This window comes from Schistocerca serialis, chromosome 2, assembly GCF_023864345.2.
Source record: "Schistocerca serialis cubense isolate TAMUIC-IGC-003099 chromosome 2, iqSchSeri2.2, whole genome shotgun sequence".
NCBI lineage: Eukaryota > Metazoa > Arthropoda > Insecta > Orthoptera > Acrididae > Schistocerca > Schistocerca serialis.
The window spans coordinates 723,967,221-723,988,860 of NC_064639.1; the positions used below are offsets into that span (position 1 = coordinate 723,967,221).

General features: G+C 43.4%; 1 protein-coding gene across 1 annotated transcript in view; it reads right to left on the reverse strand.

The window, feature by feature from the left end:
- LOC126456361 (juvenile hormone esterase-like) overlaps positions 1-21,640 on the reverse strand; it is a 172,046-nt gene that overhangs the window by 67,510 nt on the left and 82,896 nt on the right. The window contains exons 4-5 of the mRNA XM_050092115.1: positions 20,949-21,134; positions 5,346-5,557 (exon numbers count right to left, since the gene is read on the reverse strand). Coding sequence (XP_049948072.1) covers positions 5,346-5,557; positions 20,949-21,134 — 398 coding nt within the window. The remainder of the gene's footprint in view (positions 1-5,345; positions 5,558-20,948; positions 21,135-21,640) is intronic.

The following is a 21,640-nucleotide window of genomic DNA, read 5'->3' on the forward strand; positions in this document are numbered from 1 at the left end:
ACTTTATTATTGTATGTTAGTGTTTCCATTTTGTTTCTTTTTTTCTATGTGATGTGCCCTGCCTCGGTGTTTTGAGACTCTTTACTTGTGCAGTTACCTGAGCAGCCACTTTGATTACGTTTCATTTTTGTCTTTTGGCTGAGCCTATTGTCGGTGTTTGTTTTGTATCCGTTTCCAAGAACAATTTGTTTAATTATCTTTACTTTGTTTATGTGTCATTACAATGTTTGAGATGTGTTCTGTTTAACTCATGGAGCATTTGTATGAAATTGGGATTTTCTGTACTGTTCTGTGGTTTGACGTGTAATGGATAACACTGTTGGTGCCTGTAGAATTTCTGTAGATGGAAAATTTGCGTTGGTTGTTGCTTATTGTTAGCGTGAGGTCGAGAAAATTTTGTATCTTGTTTTTTTTTTTTTCAGTTTCCATTTTGAAGCTTATTTGTGGGTGGGGTATGTTGATTATATTGTGTAACGTTTCTACGTATCTTACCTTTTGTTTCATCTATGAGGTAAATTACGTCATCCATATATCAGAACCAATCAGTTATTTTGTACTCTTCCGGTTTCACAATGCTGTTGAATATTATGTACTCTATATGACCCAAGAAAGTTCCACTGACCGGGGTTTCCATAGGCAGCTCCTCCTTTTACAAATAGAAGTTGTTCAAAGTAAAATAATTTTGTTTTGTGATTAACTTTAGTATGGATGAGAGTTCATTTATTTGTGTGTCTGAGACTTTCCTGTATTTCAGTTGTTGTTATACAATGTTTATAGTCGCTCCTATCAGTAAATGTGTGTACATGGATCGAACAACAAAATACACAAGTGTTGCTGTTAGGAAGGATATTGATATTGTTAACAACAAATGTCGCTGGAATCACTAAAGGCTGTAGTAAAATGATTTTCCTCTAACAAACTGCTGTTTAATCCTGACAAGACCCAGCATCTTCTGTCAAGGCTATCTAACGATATAGAAGCTAGTACAGTTAAACTTTTAGGATTCCATATTGACTCCAAACTGGGTTGGGGAGAACACATCAGTCACATTACCAAAAAAAATTTCAAGGGTAACATATCTAACCTAAGTTATTGAATATATGACTACTCATGTATTTGACTCCTTTTTGTACTAATATTAAGCTTTTATAGTCCTTACACAGATTGTTTTTGGTTCTGGTATTATAACCATGTTTTGCACTATTTTGTGTAAAAAGGGACATGTTGGAAATGACACAGGACATCAATGAGTACATGTACTGAGAAGTAGTCTTGGCGCGTTTCGGCCCTGGTAATCAAAGTTGATGAAGGCGTATCGAAGCTGGACTGCTGGAACTGCTGCAGTCTCATCCGAAATGTTCTGCTGCAGTTCTATAAGACTGTGAGGGTTCTTGCGGTACACCCTAGACTTGAGGGCTCCCCACCTAAAATAATCGCACGCTGTTAGATCAGGTGACCTGTGTGGCTAGCTAGGGCTGCTACCAGACTGATCTCTACTAACACTCTTTAATTGAGGATTGTGTAAAAGTGCTCCAAGTTTCTGACAGCTGCACGAGCAGTTGCTCCGACCTGTTGGAAATAATTGTAGGTTACTTAATGGTGCCACAAATGATTTCAAAATTTTGGCAATGTAACGCGCCAAAGTCAGCGTCTGATGGAAGAAGATGGGACCAATAATGTGGCACACCAAACGTCAACCTTCTGATCATGCCATGGTGTTTCATGGAAGTTATGCGGATTCTCCGCTGCCCAGAACCTGTCATTCTGTGAGCTGACGTAACCACTCAGGTGGAGCCAGACTTCATCAGACATAAAGAACAGGTCTATGTCCAAGCCATTCACTGTTATCTCAGTGAACAGCCACTCACAAAACTGGAGGCGATGAGGAGCATCTGCTGATTTTAATGCATGAAAAACGGACACTAGGTAGGGATGCATGTGTAGTTCCAGGTGGAGCATTCATCCGTATGATTGAGGTGATATACCGGTCTCTTGCGACGGTATCAGGTTGATTTGGTAGGACTCTGAAGCATTTTCGGTGAACTGCATCCACCTTCACTAGTATGCGGGCGCTTTACGGTATGTTTGTTGACTTCTTCAGAACAGTTACTGTCTGACGTCATTTTCCTATTACGCGTTACATGGCACACTCTGCTGGCACTTTGAGATCATTTAACTTCTCAGAAAACAACTGACCACACCGTTTCCACGACTTTGTTGCCATATAACTTTCCACAAAGAACACCCGCTGTTCTACTGTGAGTACCATCGCCCGTTTTCACTGCTCCCCTCACACTGACACATCCCGCACTACGGTCTGACCCGGTGTGGATCACGTGGTGAACGTATACGTGGTGTGCGCGTCACGCGGTGTGGTTATATGCTTACATTCGCGTCCAACCGTATCCACTCGTCTGGGCCACTTTTGTCTGTCCCACCCTGTACAAGGGAAAGAGGCCTGACTTGCGATGGGGGTTTTGACGGTGGCAACAGAAAGCACTTCTACTCATAATTTTGAGCCACTAGCTCACTCAGAGGAACTACGAGAAGCGTCAGACGTGCAACAGGAGTGGCACCACTCCAGATTGTCCAGAATTAAAGCTCGAGTTTCAAAACTCTATAGAAAGGGAATCACCGATCAGAAAGACGTCAAATTTTGACAGAATAGTATTGACGCAAGGGAAACGACATGGGAAAAAAGAAAATTTGATCAATAGATGGCGCTGTATGCGTCATAATATGCCCACCAACAGCTGCGCGGCGCACGGCTGTTTCTCAGTTCGCGTCGGAGACGCCGAACATGGCTGTCTCCATGAAGAGTCACGCACTACTAGTAAAGCTCTTTACAGGAACGATGACTGTACACCAGTAGCCCTGCAGAAGTTCCAGACACTCAAGGATATGATAAAAGGCATTTGTCCAAGGCCTGCTAAGGGTCTGAAGAAAGTGATTACAAAATTCGAAAAGGCAGGTTCTTTTGAAGTGCATTGTGCCAGAGGGAGGAAAGTAGCTGATCCGACATCTTTGTCAAGATGTGGGCACTGTATTGGAGGATGGGTGCAAACATGTAGTGCACAGGTAATTGCCAGAACGTTGGACATGCTTGCTACCACGGAGCATAAAGTCCTACGAAACATCCTACATTGCTATACACACAAAATCACCTTTGTTCAGAAAAATTGTTTCCTGCTGATCTGTCAGCAAGATAAACTTTTGCTCTGGAATTTCTTGCTCGCATGGAAGTGGATGATGATTGCCGTGGAACATTCTGTGAACAGACAAAGCCCATTTCCGTCTACAAGGACATGTCAATGCGCAGTATATGGGCAACGGAAAATCCGCATGCATGTCAACCGATGCCACTTCATTCCGCAAAGGTGCAGGTTGAAGTCATCGTTTATTGTAGGACAGTATTTTTCTGAGGAGATGAGTCCTGAGGGTCCTGTTACCTACTCTTCACTGGTAAACCCTATGAAAGTAATTTGCATACCAACGTCATTCCAACCCTTTAACAGCGTGAATATGTTAATAGAATAATTTTTATGCAATATGGCGCTCCTTCGCACATTGTACAGCCAGTGAAGCGGCTGCTGCAGAGGCATTTCGGAAATGTTAGAATAATCAGCCATCATTTCCCTGCAGCCTGGCCGTCCACATCACCTGATCTTAATCCGTGTGACTTCTGACTGGAGGGTTATCTGCAAGATGTTGTGCTCGGTGCTCCAGATACGAACTTAGTTGAAGGAACGCACTGCGCAACGCATTCTGAACGTGACCGCCGAGATACTACGACCTGTCGTGGAACATGCTGTTTCTCGACTTCAACCAGAGGCAGGAAACGGCGGACAACATATTGTAAATGTCTTGCGACAGTCTAACGATAGAAACAGATATCATTTTGATTTTTATGCCGTTTTTGGCCTCAGGAAATTAATAACAGATTCTTCCCATCCGATGTTGTACGGTCTTGCCGAGGTGGATGGCTTACCTAACTAACAATGCCACAACTGTCGACTGTCGAACTTGTGCAGTCATGCACATTGAACAGTACGGACGGTGTAAAGTGCAACTCAACCATAGCCGTCGTATTACGATTCATCTGTCATTTGTAGCCGACCCCATTTAAATTAAGATGCTTGCAGCACCAACTATTGGTAAAAATTTTCGTTAAATTTTTTTGTGTTCCATGACGTTTCCCCTACGTTAATAACATCTTGTTCAAATTTGACGTCATTCTGAGCAATGGTTCTCTTTTTACAGCATTTTGAAACTGGATACCCTGCATTATGTCTCATGGAAGTGCAGTCGCACCGATGGACACTCCATAGGCTTAGCTGCATATTGTATGTGTTGTATTGTATGTTAACCGGGGGCGTAGAAACGACGGAGAGGCACCGTTCCCACCGCAGCCGCAGTGCTCCACAACTCCACGAGGACTACCGCACTCCACTACACCCCTCCGCCGCCCCACACCGAACCACTCTTTCAGGGTTATTACGTGGTTAGGCCCCCGGTGCCCAGACGAGTGCAACCCCTATGTTTGCGTGGTAGAGTAATGGTGGTGTACGCGTACCTCGAGAACTTATTTGCGCAGCAATCGCGGACATAGTGAAGCTGAAGCGGAATAAGGGGAACCAGCCCGCATTCGCCGAGGCAGATGGGAAACCGCCTAAAAACCATCCACAGACTAGCCAGTTCACTGGATCTAGACCCAAGTCCGCCGGGCGGATTCGTGCCGGGGACCAGGCGCCTCTTCCCTCTCCGGAAAGCCGTGCGTTAGACCACTCGGCTAACCGGGCGGGCCTAGCTGCATATACATTTACGCGCTAGCATCAAAAATATTTATAGGATGCTTTTATTTGTCTAGTTATTTAGCTATTGTCGTTAAATGTGATGTGATGTCTTAAAACAATAAACATATTTTTTTACTGACTGGACCTCAATCCTCTGGCTGTTTGGTGTCGTCAGAAAAATGAAGTGTACAGTACGTGCCCGATCCACATGGTGTTCACGCGGCCGTGGTGTGACAGAAAGGGCAAATAAACTTTGCACAGCTTGGCAAAAGTTGCCGAAAATGACCCACACTACCTCGTCTAATTATGCAGTTGCTTATTATTAGTCTCTTGCAAGCGGCTCGTCTTTGGAGCCATTTTAACTGGAACAATACTGCATAGTTTCACCTGTGTCAGTTTCCGGTATTAGTTATCATATACGCCTTAGAGGCTGCACGTGCAGCTTGTAAAGCCCTCCTCTCCCCTTCCCTTTTTTACACCACTGCCATGTGGCATCGCAAAGTTACTTTATGTGAGCTCTTGCAGTAGAGAGAGCAGACTTTGCCAACTCACGGGGCGGCGGTTGGTGAGGGCCCGCGCCGCGGCGGCGCTGAGGTCGGTGGCGGGCACGCCGCGCAGGCAGTCCACCAGCGCCGCCGACTGGTTACCATGGCAACCCACAGCTGCGCCCAGCGCGAGCGCCGCCTCTCTGGCCCGCTGAGCGTCCACCGTGGCCCACGGGCTGAGCGCGCTGCCGCTCTGCGAGATGGCCCGCGAGAACAGGCCTGCAACACGCCGAAAACGCCCCTGTCTCAAAGCGTACAGCCGGCGCTTTGGAATCAGTGGCCTCTCGTGGCGTCGCGTGTCAAACCAGTCACAAACCCAGCGTACGAGACTTTTTCCGTTAAACTGTACGTGCCAGGTTTTTTGGGTGAAGTGCATTTTAGGTTAGTCGTTAAGAACGGACTGAGAAGATCCCACGAGATTGCTATGGTTAGATACAGCTGTTAAAACTGCATGTTTTCGGTTTAGAATGCTTTCTGACACGTGGACCTAATTCGATGTGTACAGATAACCTAGGCAGGACACGAGTGGGAAGCAGAAACTGAAGGAAACAAGAGAAGGAAAAATAGTAGGTGAAAAACCTATTTTTGCCGAAGCGAAATATAATAATTAATCTCCGACGTTTCGTAAATTACACGAAAAAATCCGAAAATGACAGACTGATAACATTATTTACTTCAACAGCAGTGCAAACTGAAAAATCACACCGGCAGGATGGCCGAGCAAAGGCGATTTTAGCTGAAAGAAAGAAACATGAAAGGAAAAATAACATAGAAACTAAATATGCTGGAATAGCATGGAATGTGGTCTGGAAAAATATCAGTAGTGATGTTCTTTCTTCTGACGTGAGAACAGCGTGGTACAAAGTAGTCAATAACATCATCAGCACTAATGAGCGTCTCTTTGCCATCTGTTTAAGTGACACAAACCTCTGCAGCAAATGCAACCTCGTTGATAGTATGCCTCATCGTTACACTTGCGGAGATCGGATTATCAACTGGAGGTGGACCAGGGAGAAAATTGCTCAAATAACAAGAACTTCAGCAAACAATGTACCGACTAACATTTTCTTCAGACCAGAGAAAAGTTACTACCCTCAGGCAAAAAATAACGCAGTGATTTGGTTAATGGGAAAATAAACAAGTTATGTTTTTAACAATATTGGGAGCGATGAACATATTGAATACAAGATGTATATGGAAAATGAATTCGAGGAAACACTTAAATATCAGAATCACAATAAGAAATATGGTAACATGCTCCGAATTGTCTTCAACAGAATGGGTGTAGGTTAGGAACTGGAACTGACAAAAATAACAAGGCAGTGAAGTATTTTGCGATGTCGCTGTTCGGGACTGCTCTTCTGTCCACGTAATTTACCCTGGAAGGAACACACATCAAGGATTTACTGAATGATTAATTTGGTGTCTGGGAAATGATGATGAGGAACCTCAGGCTGCAGAAGAAGAAAATGTGCATGCTGAACTGCCACCTGTTGAAGGTGACAGCGAAGGTGCTAAATTGTGCTGCTGCTAAAGACTCATTCTTTGAAAGCTGTAATTAATGACTGCAATTATCTGTCACCTAATTTATGTCATTTCACCGTAGCCAGCCATTTTTGTTACTGTTTTTGTGGAATAAAAAAAGCGGTTCTAGGCGCTACAGCCTGGAACAGCGCGACCGCTACGGTCGCAGGTTCGAATCTTGCCTCGGGCATCGGTGTGTGTGATGTCCTTAGGTTAGATAGGTTTAAGTAGTTCTAAGTTCTAGGGGACTGATGACCTCAGATGTTAAGTCGCATAGTGCTCAGAGCCATTTGAACTATTTTTTTTTTTTAAAATCGCCTTGGCAAGAAATTTAAGAAAACATTCCAGAATCACTTCGGGATTACACAGTCTGTAATACACCATAATAACAGCCCATTTACCCACCTTTGGCCAAAGAAATTTTCTGTTTCTTACAAATTTTTGTTTTGGAGAAGATGTTTTATGTTAAAACAGCTTTTTTTTGTATTTAAGAGGGATTTTAATTTACAGGACGAATTTCAGTTTCGAGTAGGGGTTTTAGTTTTCGAAACGATCTTTAGCTAACGAGATAATCGTTATTTTTTTTCGAGAGGAATTTTAATTTTCCGAGAACAGTTTTAGTTTTCAAGAAGGATTCTACTTCTGATGGAGGATTTTAGTTTGGTTTTTAATGCTTTATGATCGTGATTACAGCTCATTACTCCCGCTATCATAATAGAAACTTCCATGAGAAGAGATTTACTTCGGTCACGTGCCAATACCGACAAAGGTGATTTATGGCGGCTGGAAGGTGGGCTGAAATGGAAGGTATGAGGCCAAAAGAAAATGATGAAAAGAGAAAAAACATTTGGAAAACAGATCGTTCGCAAAAACTCGATATTCGGTTTCGAACACTGTGTCTGGAAAGCAATTACAAGTGGTCAAATTGTAATCGTGTTGCAAAGTTTTGGCACTGCATTTATAACAGAAACTATTTTGTCGTAAACATCTACAACTACATCTACACTACGCGGAGGAAGTAACAATGTTAGTTCCCAATTTTTCTGTTCCATTCGGGAATGGTTCGCGGGGAGAACGATAGTTGGTAAGTCTCTTAGAATCAAAGTGTAGTTTGATTGAATGAAAACTGATCATTATTTATTCCTTAAAGAAGATTTAGTAGCAGCTGGGTATTTTTTACGGTCTCCAGCAACAATCAGTAAAACAAATTCCTTCTCAGTTTTATATTTTGTGAGAATGTTATTGTAGTCCTGAATGAGTTTGACATCGCTTTCTGCAACATCATTCCAACCACCATCTCATGAAGCTTCTGAATTGCACATTTGTAAAGGGAGTCATCTTTCTATGTTGAAGTGCCTTTGAGAAGAAAATCGGTATTGAAAAAAACCTCGTGAAGAAAGTTTTCGTGTTAGGTGTTATAGATGATGAAAAATCAATATTCTTAAAAGAGTAAAGGTCACTTCTTTGTCTGATGTTTTTTAGTTTTTTTGTCTCCTTCTTCTTCACCTTTTTCCTAATTCCAAGATAACTTCTATATTTCCCTTGATCCTTGTTGGAACATAGTCATCAAACAAAGCTGAATCCACAGTTTCTGAAGCTAAGTGCTAGAGGTGATTTGATTTTTCTTTTGGAGCAGTCTTATTAATTGCTGGATCAACATGCTGATAATTTATTAGTTGGCTCATGAATAGGATATCATGGTAGGTAGCCTTAATTGCTTCTGTTGACAGAAACCAGACCCCGACGTACACATCTACAGTTAAAATACGTATTCTTTTTAGTGAGTTCTTCTCCATATCACAAAAGTGAAACTGATCCTGAATCATGTGTAACTTGAGTGCATGCATGGCCTTTGCCATCCAATAAGAATGAGATACAGATCCTGGGGTGCGAAACGATAATCCAGTCTGTGGAAAGCCGGCAAGAAAGATCACCGTTAATTCCATCAGTTTTCGGTAATCATCTCACAGTTGTTTTTGCATAGAAACTTAGTTTTTCAAGAAATCCGAGAATAATGGACTCAACATCGTCAGGCATTTCACTGGTGCCGGTAGTGTAAGCATTCTTGTCGAATTTCAACCAAGTGACTCTAAATTTCTTAAAAAGTTCCATGTGTGTGCCACAAGCTGCCCCCATCAGTGAGTCAAAACAGGTTCTCAACAACAAATCAGAAGTGTCATGACATCAAAGGGGGCATAACAGCTCACGATTGAAGAATTTTTTTGGATTTGTACAGCTGCCATTTACTCTACCTGTACTGCTTGCTGTTTTACCACAACGAAGCGCCTGAATTTTATCAGCTATACCCCATTTCTGCGCCGCCTGGTAAACAGCCATAGGCTGATCTTCTGCAGAAGATATTAGGATTCCAGGGACTCCCGACAACTGTTTCTTGACTTGAAAGATTACTAATATTATCGGTTTATCTACCTTTTCAGTACTTTTGAGCTCTGGAAGCAACTTTCCATCCCAGTGCAGTACTAATTCTTGGCAGTCACTTAGATTAAATGTATGCTCTTCAAATCCGTGAAAGGAAGTGGCCGCTTTTGTCCCCAATTGGCTACTACAACTACCTACAATCATAATATTAATGTTTTACTATTAATAAAAATGTGATATATAATATACAGGGTGAGTCACTAATTATTGCCACCAAGAATAACTCCGAAAGTATGATAGGAGCTGAAAAGTTTGTGGGACGAAAGTTGCATGAGATAACGGGAGTCATAACATGGCGCTGGTTTTTTTATTGCTAGGTGGGCTCGCCTCAGAGATATGAAGGTCAACTTTGTTCTTTTAAATGGGATGCTGTAGTTTGGTACTTATTTTCTGATAGCGGCTATCGAGACAAATCCAATGATGTGTAACAGTAATGTCTTTGAAAGTCAACGAAGGTCATAAAGCTGGCATGAACGTCCTTTTACAGAAGGTGTTAGAAGTGATGACCAATGGTATCAATGCAGTGATGCAAACTTCTTATCATGGATTGAGTGGTATTCCTTATCTCTTCGGCACTTATCGAAGCACATGCTCTGACAGTTCTCTCTCGCATATCTTCGGGTGTAGCTGGAACGTCTTTACAAACAATGTCTTTTACGAATCCCCACAAGAAAAAATCCAGGAGGTGTCAAGTCTGGCGAACGAGCTGGCTGCGAGACATCTCCTCCTCGTCAAATCCAACGATTTTGGAATTGTCTCTACAACTCATTTCGAGCCATCAGCGAGAAATGTGCCGGACACCCATCATATTGATACCACATTCTATTCCTTGTTCCTAAAGGTATTTCTCCTAATAACAGACCTAATGTTTCTTGTCGGGATGTGGTGTACCTCGTACCATTACGATTTCCTTCGATGAAATAGTGTCATATAATTATGTCTTCCACAATCGTACGCCATAAATTCACCGACCACGGTTTTTGGTGTGCAACTTGCCGCAGCCAACATGGATTTTCAGTTGCCCAATAATGTATGTTATGCAAATTAACATTACCGTGGTTCGTGCATGTTGCCTCGTCAATAAATAAAATCAAATTAATAAATGTGTCATCCCTCTGAATCTGAAGTTGAGCCCATCGGCAGAATTCAATGCGACTTATACAATCCGCACCAGTTAATTCTTGGGGGAGACCGATATGGTAAGGATGGTATTTATGGCGATGCAGATCACGAACAACACTACTCTGGCTCATACCATATTCCCTTGCGATTTGACGCGAACTAACACAAGGATCTCGAACCCCAGAGGCAAGAATATAAATTTCCGTTTCCTTTTTAGTAACTTTCCTTTGCCAGATATGTTTCCGATGTGGTAAAGATCAGTTGTTCTCAATTTATCACACACACATTTTAATGTACGACGTGTAGGGTGAGTACGTTGAGGATATCTTTCAGCGTATAAGCCTCTAGCTCTCACTGAATTTCGTTGGCGTTCTCCGTAAATGAGAAGCATATAGACTTGTTCTTTGAAGGAATACACCGTTCACATTAGGCTTACCGTTCCTGTTTGTGTTGTACTGCGAAACCGTTGAATGGTGTTTACATGTCAATGGCACGTTAGATGGATACGCCGTATTCGGAGAATATTTACTATTTGCATGATATACGAGAGAGAATTGTCAGAGCATGTGCTTCGGTAAGTGCCGAAGAGATAAGGAATACCACTCAATCCATGATAAGAAGATTGCATCACTGTATTGATACCAATGGTCATTACTCAAACGGCTTCTGTAAATGGACGTTCATGCCACCTTTTTGACCTTCGTTGACCTTCAAAGACCTTACTGTTACACATCATTGGATTCGTCTCGATAGCCGCTATCAGAAAATAAGTAGCAAACTATAGCATCCCATTTAAAATAAAACAAAAACAGAGTTGACCTTCATATCTCTGATGCGGTCCCACCTAGCAACAAAAAACCAACGTCATATTATAGCCCCTGTTGTCCCATGCAACATTTGTCCCACAAACTTTTCAGCTACTATCATACTTTCGGAGTTATTCTAGGTGGTAATAGTTAGTGAATCACCCTGTATATTACAATATTAGGATTAAAGTCTTAAAACAGAGCTATTAAAAATAAGTATCTCTAATAAAATTTTATATAATAATAATAGTAATAATAATTATTATAATGATGAGGCATAGCACAACCCGAACAGCAAAATTCGAAACTTCGTGGTCTATGAGGGTCGTCCTGTATTTGTGTGACTGAGGTAAAATTTTGCGCATATCGTTTTTTTCATTGACTGGAACAAAATAGGGGGGGGGGGGGGGAGAGTGGGAGCTAACCTTTTAGAAAGCTGAAAAATAAGGGCTACTCTAATATGTATGCGTGTTAGAGACTTTTTGGAGACCACAAATCTCTTCTGTAGGAATCAATGGGGATTTCACAAAAAGCGATCGTGTGAAATCCTACTCAATCTGTTCGTCCGCGAGCCCAGAACGCAGAATAAATCGGTAAGCTGGTCGATGCCGTGTATCGCGAATTCTGGAAGACGTTCGATACGATTCCGCACTGTCACCTAATAAACAAAGTAGCAGCGTACGGAAAACCAGTCCTGGTTTATAATTTGACTGAAGATTTTCTAGCAAATATTTTTGGAAATTTGTGGTAAATCCCTATGGGACCAAACTGCTAAGGTCATCGGTCCCTAGGCTTACGCACTATTTAATGTAAACTTTAACTTACGCTAAGGACAACACACACACCCATGCACGAGGGAGCCCTCGAACCTCCGATGGGGGGAGCCGCGCCAACCGTGGCAAGCCGCCTAGACCGCGCGGCTACCCAGCGCGTCCTAGCAAATATAATACATCGCGTCACTCCAAACAGAGAACCACTTCAGACATTAAAATAGCTTTGGGCGTACTCCAACAGCGCTTTATAGGACCGTTACTGAACACAGTATGGTAAGTAAATGACATAAGGCTGCCGCAACGCTGGAAAATCAGTTAAATGCCGAAGACCTGGAGAGGATCGAAGCTTATTGCTCGAGTTGACAGTTGACTCTCAACATACACAAATATAACATACGGTCCACACATCGGAGGAGAGACGAGTTGTGTGGTTACACGATTGCCGAAAAATCAGTGGGAGCAGTCACATCGGTTAAATACGAGGGGTCGGCGTATGAATCGATTTAAAGAGAAGCTAGGACATAGAACTAGTCGCAGGAGGGACGGATGCCAGATTGACATCAGTTTGAAGAATCAACAGGAAATACAGTCAGGTACAGTTTGAATACATTTTTCCACACTAGTCACATATCATTTGGCGCCCTCTCCCCGCCTCCCCCCTCCCCCCGCAAACCTCTTTTCGTGAACCAGATGTTCGAGACTACGGTGTATTCGTCACTTTTGCAATCTCATATTTTTCATTGTACAAAACAGTCGCAATAGCGTATATTTATTTCTGATGTTTTTAGTGCTTTCGGTCATAGTGTACACCTCTGCTCAGTATGTGACTGAATACCATCCGGTATTCACGCAAAATATCCAAGATTGGCAATGTTTCACTAAAGTTCGAAATTTAGAGAGAGTACTTCAAATCGAGATGCTTTTAATAGGTTCCAGAACGAAACTGTTCTGAAACCTGGCAGAAGAGATTCTGATGGTATGTGAAATACGCCTGCGCAAAGACACAATCAGTATCTTCACTGCACGTTAGTAATCTACATCTGCATCTATATAGATGCAAGCCACCGAACGGTGCGTGGTGGAGGGTACCCTATACCACTATTGGTCATTTCCTTTCCTGTTCCACTCGCAAACAGGAAAAACGATTATCTATATGCATCCGTATGAGAGTTAACTTCTCGTATCCCAGTGGTCATTACGTGCAATGTATGTTGGTGGCAGTAGAAACGTTTGGCATTCAGCTTCAAATGCCGGTCCTCTAAATTTTCTCAATACTGTTTATCGAAAAGTACGTCGCCTTCCCTCCAGGAATTCTCATTTGAGTTCTCGAAGCACCTCCGTAATACTTCTTGTTCGAACCTACAGGTAACAAATCTAGCAGCCTACCTCTGAAATGCTTCGATGTTTTCCTTCAGTCCGACGTGGTATAAATCCCAAACACTTGAATACTGCTCAAGAACGGGTCGCACCAGCGTCCTTTGTGCGGTCTCCTTTGCTCAGTCCTAAAATTCACCCTATAAATTGAAGCCGACCATTGCCTTCCCTACCGCAGTTCTCAAAAAATGGTTCAAATGGCTCTGAGCACTATGCGCCTTAACATCTGAGGTCATCAGTTCCCTAGAACTTAGAACTACTTAAAGCTAACCAAGCTAAGGACATCACACACATCCATGCCCGAGGCAGGATTCGAACCTGCGACCGTAGCGGTCGCGCGGTTCCAGACTGAAGTGCCTAGAACCGCTCGGCCACACCGGCCGGCCGCAGTTCTCACATGCTCGATCCATTTGATATCGCCTTGCAACGTTACGCCACGATATTTAAATGACTTGACTGTGTCAAGCAGGACACTAGTAATACTGTATCCTAACATTACGGGTTTGTCCTTCCTACTCATCCGCATTAACTTACATTACCCCACACTTAGAGCTAGCTGTCATTCATCCCACCAACTAGAAATTTTGTCTAAGTAGTCTTGTATCCCTCTACAGTCACTCAACTTCGACATTTTGCCGCACACCACAGCGTCATCAGCAAAGATTGCAGATTGCTGCCTACCCTGTCCACCAAATGCCAATGCTAATGTTACTGATGACTGTGTCAATAAAGTTGAGCTACTGTGCACGGTTTTCCGAAATGTCTTCACCAAGGAAGACGATGCAAAAGCTCGACAATCAAGACGGCTGCCAATATGAGCAACGTAGAAGTAGGTACCACGGTGTACTGAAGTAGCTTATAAAACCGGTCCAGATTGTACGAGGGGCATATTGTAAGTAATGCAACACTTTTTTTTCTTGGCCAATTTCGGTTTAAAAATTCCGGGATTTGTTGTTGGACATCATGGAATATCCCTGCTCCAGCCCCTACGGTTTCGTTGAAGTTTCAGTGGGTGGCGACGCCGTATATAGCCATCAAAATGGCGTCTGTAATGGAGGTGCGTTCCAAGCAGAGAGCTGTCATTGAGTTTGTTTCGGAGGAGAACCAGAGCATCGCAGATATTCGTAGGCGCTTGTAGAACATCAACGGAGAACTGACAGTGAACAAGAGCACGGTGAATCGTTGAGCGAGGCGCCTGTCACTATCGTAACAAGGTCACGCAAACCTGACCGATCTCCCGCATACCCGCCAGCCGCACACAGCTGTGACATCTGCATTATTGCAACGTACGGACACTCTCATTCCAGATGATCGATGGATCACAATCAAACACATCGCTGCACAACTGGACGTCTCTGTTGATAATGCTGAGATACACGTCCACCATTAGAGATATTCAAAGGTATGTGTCCTGTGGGTTCCTCACCGCCTAACACACGATCATAAAGAGCAACAAAGGACCGTCTGTGCGTAATTACTTGCACGTTACGAGGCTAATCGCGACAATATTTTGTCGAACGTCGTCACAGGCGGTGGAAAATTGGTTCGTCGCTCAGAAACTGGAAACAAAAAGGCAATCCATGGAGCGGCGAGACATCACCTCTCCTCCGAAAAAAAAAGTTCAAAGCCGCACGCTCAGCCGGTATAAAGTCGTGGCAACGAGCTTCTGGAACACTGAAGAGGTTATGTCTTTGGTATCCTCCCTCAAGCTGCTACCATCAACGCTGAAGTGTATTGTGCTGCCCTCAGGAAATTGAAGAAACGACTTCAGCGTGTTCGTCGCCACAAAGATGCAAACGAACTTCTCCATGACACCACTTGGCCTCTGTCGACCCTACAGCGCGGGTCTCGCACCTTCCGACTTCCATCTGTTTGGCCCAATGGAGGGTGCACTCCATGGGAAGCAGTGCTTGGATGAGGGGGAGGTTATTGATGCAGCAAGGTGTTGCCTCCTACGTCGACCAGTAGAGTGTCACCATACGGGCGCGCAGGCCTTACCAGTGCGGAGGCGTAAGGCCATCGCATTGGACGGAGATTATGTTGAAAAACAGGGTTTTGTAGCCAACAGAGTAGGGGAATAATATAATGTATTGTAATCCTGAATAAAACAAACTTGCTTTCAGGAAAAAAATTTGCATTCCTGCTGTAGCCCCGGCTATACCAGTTAAGTTCGTTTTAGAGTATGCTAATAAAATAGCTCAATATTTGGCAGTGATATAGCACACTCGTTCGTCGAAAGAGACATACCTAAAGATTATAAAGTTGCGCAGATCACATCAATACTCAAGAAAGGAAATACGAGTAATCCGCTGAATTACAGACCTAAATTACTGACGTAGATTTGCAGTCGTATTTTAGTGCATGTACTGCGTTTGAACATTGTGAATTACCTCGAAGAAAACGATCTCTTGACAAATAGTTATCAAGGACTCAGAAAATATTGTTCTTGTGAAACACAACTAGCTCTTTATTCATGCGAAAGAGATTGTTTTGATACTATATCCACACATATGGCCAATTTAAATCAGCCACATTGGATACAGTGCATAGTAAAGCCGTGTTTGAAAGGTTAACTTTTCGATTAAGTGCCCTTTCAATTGAGTTCAAATTTCACCCAGGGTCTACCTTACGTTGCGGAACTTTGGGGAATGTGGTGCAGGTGTGATGGAGCAATGGCGCATTTTGTTGCTGATACGAGACGGCATCTAACGCGCCAATACTGTCCAACATGGATGGGCCGAGCACGGGCTATACCTCGGTCTCCACGGCCACCTGACGTCATTCCTCTGGATTTTTCAGTCTGGAGTCATCAAAGTCGGACTGTCATATCCTTTTTTGGAAAGTTGGATGTTGGTTCTGCTGCTGCATGCATACACAAACTCTGAGTCTTAGATATTATTACAACGAGTGGTAGCGAGCGAGCAGTTGGTGAGAATAGTTGGACGCAGCCTAGCGTGGAGGTAAGCTGGCAGTTCGCAGCCTGCTCTGACCGTGCTAGCGGCGCCAAAGGAGATTTTTCTATTAATCGAGGATTTTTGGTAATTTGGCATTTTGTTGCGCGTAGTTGTTGCTTACTTGCGCACTGGAGGGATTTTGTCAGACTTGTATATGCGTACATTGAAAGTAATATTCGTATCTTTGTTGTGGCCAGATACATGATTATTGATTAAGAACATCGTGGTATAATGAAAGGTTTTGCTAATCAAACTGTACAAGGAAAAGAAAGGTCTGAGTAGAATTTGTCAGTGTGTAAATCGTCAATTTCAAAATATAGTAAATTAAAATTTTTTATTAATTCCTTTCACTTTTTTCCACCACTTTAGGCTTGTTGACTAAACCTCTCCTGAATATTTAATTTCTACAAAAAAACTAGGAGAAGTTGCATGATTAGTTGTGACTATGCATTGGAATCTGCATCGATCGCAGTATTTCATTTGAATTATTTTAGCATGTTGCAGCGGCAAGACGAGATAAGTTGTTTGTTGCGTGCAGGAACACTACAGTATAATTGTTAGGAGATGTTAGAGAACATTATAAAAATCTCAGTCAGATACAAGAGAATTGATTTTTCATGATTTATAAGAACAGTAATTAATTTCTGTTTTTTTGTTCTCTATCAGAATACTGACATGCCCGATAGTAGGAAGTTCCAGAAAATGTTTGAATACTGATATACTGGAATAAGGGTTTTCATAATACAAGTTGTGCGGCTACATATCAGATTTTATGATAATGATAATAAAGTTTCACTAGATAGTCTAGCAATTTTCAGGGAAAAATTATAGATAACCATAATATTGTCAGAGATAGAGCTTTACACATTTCTATGCGTCTGTTGCATTAACAATAACTTTTTATAATAAAGACATTCACCAGAATAATCAAAAAAAATTGTTTTGGTAGTAAACTTTCAGTCATCTGAAAAGTTAAGTGTATAACTCACCTACTGATACGGTTGAAGAACTGGGACAATAAACTGTTCAGAATTGTCAAGATTTACGAGAAGATCTGGGGGTGTTCGAAAGATTTCGTAACTCACTGCAGAGGCAAGACCAGCAGTATTTCATCTAAATGTGAGGACGACACGTGGGAAATCTCCGTTCACAGATATAAGTACATATTAAACTCTAACCTGTCACATGCTAGAGGAGTATTGCACTTCTTGTTAAGGTAGGCCTTGGACGAAATTTTATCCCAAATATATGGGGACTTAATTGAATAGTTTACATTTGAAATACATTTACATCAACTAGGTCAGTATTTGTTATTGAATTCAGTGACAGCTTGGAGTCACACACTCAACACCTTCGCAATTACTTTCTTTCTTTCACTGGTGCTATGTCCCACGCTGACGCAGGGTCGGCATTGTTAGGAACAGATTTGGCAAGGTTAGTGGAAAGGGGTGGCCGGATGCCCTTCCTGCCGCCACCCCGTACCCCCCGGGACGGAATTAGTGTACCCCTGCTGTCTGCGTCGAGTGTAATTCATGGAATAGTGCTAGCGTGTTCAGATGTCTGCGAGTCGTGTAACTGAGGCGGAACGTGGGGACCGGCCAGGTATTCACGTAGCGGGATGTGGAAAACCGCCTAAAAACAACATCCAGGCTGGCCAGCACACCGACCAACGACGGTAATCCGCCGGGCGGATTCGATCCGGGGCCGGTGCGCCTACCCGAGTCCAGGAAGCAGCGCATTAGTGCTCTTTTTTTTTTTCGTTATTGATCGTTGTGTTTGGTCGTTGCGGACGTCGCAAGACATCCTGTTCAAGTTCGGTGGTTGATCGTTCCACTCAGTTTTTTTATTACAGAGGCCAACCGGCTCTCTGACCGAACACGCTGAGCTACCGTTCTGGCGGCGCTCTCGGCTAACCTGGCAGATACATTCACAATTACTTCTCGAGTGGTTAACGTGCGGAGCCGTGTTTACTGGAACGTTTTTGCTTCTGTTATCGGATACTTTCACCCGTGTCCGTTTTCGCCATTAACTGTGATACACCTTGTATGTGAATTTTGGACATGGACGCCCCAAGCGGCCGCTTGTGTCGCCTGGGCCTTAAACCAGCCTTTTGTGTAGCCCACGCACGAAGGAGCTAGCTCGTTCGCCGGTACTTGAGTTTTGCTCGTCAGTCCGCGACCGTTCTCAAATGGCATTTGTAGATGGAGAGAAAAGCAGCACTTTTTGTCGCTGTTTCGCGCAGTTAGCACAGAAATGTTACGAAACTACTAATGGAGTCATCATTGATGAAAGGCGGAACTTTGGAAAGCACATCGAAACAGTAACACAAGAGCCCTACAAGTACACAACAACCTTATCTCCATTGGGCATAAAAGTTTCCATCTTCCCCCTCATCTGATAGAACTATATCATGATAGCATATTAAAATCAATAGTGGGTTACGGCTCGAGAGTCTGGGCGCACAGGTTCAAAAATGGTTCAAATGGCTCTGAGCACTATGGGACTTAACATATGTGGTCATCAGTCCCCTAGAACTTAGAACTACTTAAACCTAACTAACTTAAGGACATCACACACATCCATGCCCGAGGCAGGATTCGAACCTGCGACCGTAGCGGTCACGCGGTTCCAGACTGAAGGGCCTAGAACCGCTCGGCCACTCCGGCCGTCCTGGGCGCACAGGCTCACGAGGGTGGTGCCCACCATGACAGTGAGAAGGGTACTGAGAAACATGATATTAAGGTCAGTGGGGCCTACAGGACATCTCCAGGTGGGGCCCTGTTAGTGATAACGGGGCTCTGTCCTCTTGACGTCAAAATTAGAGAGCAAGCAGCATGGTTCTGGGCCAAGAAAGGGAACATCGAGAAAACAGGGGACATTCTGGGTTTTCGGGTTGGGGGTAAGAGCGCGATTATGAGAAGAGGCGAGGAGCGATGGCAGGAATCCTGGGAAGCTGATGATACTGACCGAAGAACATTTCAACTTTTACCAGGCGTGAAAGAAAGGTTGGGCATGAAATACTTTGAGGCAACTCGGGGACTGTTTCATTTTCTGACTGGTCATGGGCCTTATCCGACATATCTATGTCGGTTTGGGAAGAGGGCTACGCCTGCGTGTGACTGTTGTGCATCGGAGGGTACTCCCGACCATGTGGTTTACGAGTGTCACCTTTTCAGTGATGTAGCAGCCGCATTATGACAACTACCAAATAATGGCACGTACTTCCTATTGAGGCGTGAGGATACATTTCGTACTTTAAACAATCTAGCTAACGAGGTATCACGGAAAGTTCTATCAGAATTTCTGAGGGACGATTCGTGAACATTAACAACTAAACAAATGTGTCCCAGTACCCGGATCCTGTACCGCCTGTGCATGCATGGATAGGTCGACTAATATCACAGTTGGAATCCGCCACGTGCAAGACTAGCGGGAGGGAGGAGGGGGGGGGGGGGGGAGGGGGGTACAACAATACCAAACTGAGACATGCACCGGACTTGATATAGGATAGAATCTAGTTAGTAGGACTTAGAACTAGGAAACAAAAATAGGAGCCTGCGGCGACTGTCATTCTCGGCCTGCCTAGTGTCAGGGGCACGCTCATCGGGATTAGCTCGATGGGCAAGACCGTGCAGCAGGTTTACACAATTCAGTGACACACTTGTGACGCTGCAAGCAGTAGAGGTTAGCCATTAAGTAGGCATCAGAATAAGTAGATTATCAACAACAGTAAATAAATTGTCCATTGTAATACACTGTACTGTACTGTAAGCTCACTTCTAAACACTTTAAATCAGCTGCTAAAAATAATATTATTTTAACATTCAAGGACCCACTAATCATGCGAGGTGGTGGGTAGTTATGTATAATACATAAAGATCAAGAATAAAGATTTTTTCTTTATCGTTAAAATTTCGAGACCGTTCGTTTCTAGAAGCGCAAGTCAGTACATTGATTGCTCCTACGTATATCCTGTGGGAAGACTATGAGGGTAAGATGAGAGAGATTTGAGTTCACACGGAGGCTTACCTGCAAGCGGTCTTCCCGCGCGTCATTCGCAGTTAAAACACGAAAGGTACATGTGACAGTGGCTACACAAAGTACCCTTCGTCACACATCATAAGGTCGTTTGCAGGGAATAAATGTACATGTCAATGTAGATACTATTTCATGCAGAAATCACGGCGGAACTGAACAAATGCTTATTGATCTGGAAGCTTTAACTGATGCATAACATAGGATATGTAAGGGTGAAAATGCAGGTTGTTTTTGATAATGTTCCGGCACGACAGTTCTACAGCCAACCACCAATGCAATCTTATTGTACACTTCTGTACGCTATCTGTCCCTTGAGTAACCATATCTCGTGTTAGTACTCGTTTCGGTTAGGTTTGTTTAATTTTTTTTCTGTAGTGATTTCTTCCCTGTTCAACTGCGTTGTCACGAAATGCGTAGGACACTTTTTGGGTAAGTTTTATTTTGATAATCCCGTCTTATAGTAGCACTGAGATATATAATGCATGAAGTGGACGTTGTCTGTGAACAGGACAAGTAGATGCACTGCCATTTCAGTCTTTGTACAGGCTCGTTACATAGAATGTAGATGTGGCTGACCTACCTCTGCTAGAGGGCGACAGCATGTGGAGGTGCACGGAGGCAGCGCCGGCGCTCTCGCCGAAGACGGTGACGTTGTGTGGGTCCCCGCCGAACGCGGCGATGTTGTCGCGCACCCAGCCAAGCGCCAGCGCCTGGTCCTTGAGGCCCATGTTGCCCGGAACTTCAGCGTCGGCCGTGCTCAGGAAACCTGCGCAAAGAAGTAAGGGAAGAGCGGGTACTTTGGATCGAGGCAGTTCCCTGAAACGATAACTTATTTGGAAAACAGGTTTGAAGAGAATAATGAAAGAAATGCTTATAGTAGAAATTTTTGCAAAGAACTTAGAACGCAAGGCCTGCAACTAATTTTGGGGATCGATTTAATGAAGGGGATGATAGCTTTATGAACGTAAAAGAAAACAGTGTTGGTTTGCAGCATCTATATTAAAATTGAATTAAGATCAACTGTGGAACCTTAGCAAGTAAATGCGTATTGAGGCGTTGAAAACGAGGGAGTAGTTTGCAACAGAAATAATACTGATTTAGGTGAAATGGTATCTACTTCAGTAGAAGTCAATGGTAAATGTGTAGAGGCAATAGTGCCTGAACCTAGTGTTTGTGTGAATGAGGGTGTGCAAGGGGGTAAATGCTCCAGTGATACGTGTGAATTTAATTCTGACCATGCAAGTTTTGCTGAATCATATGATTTTGTTGGTT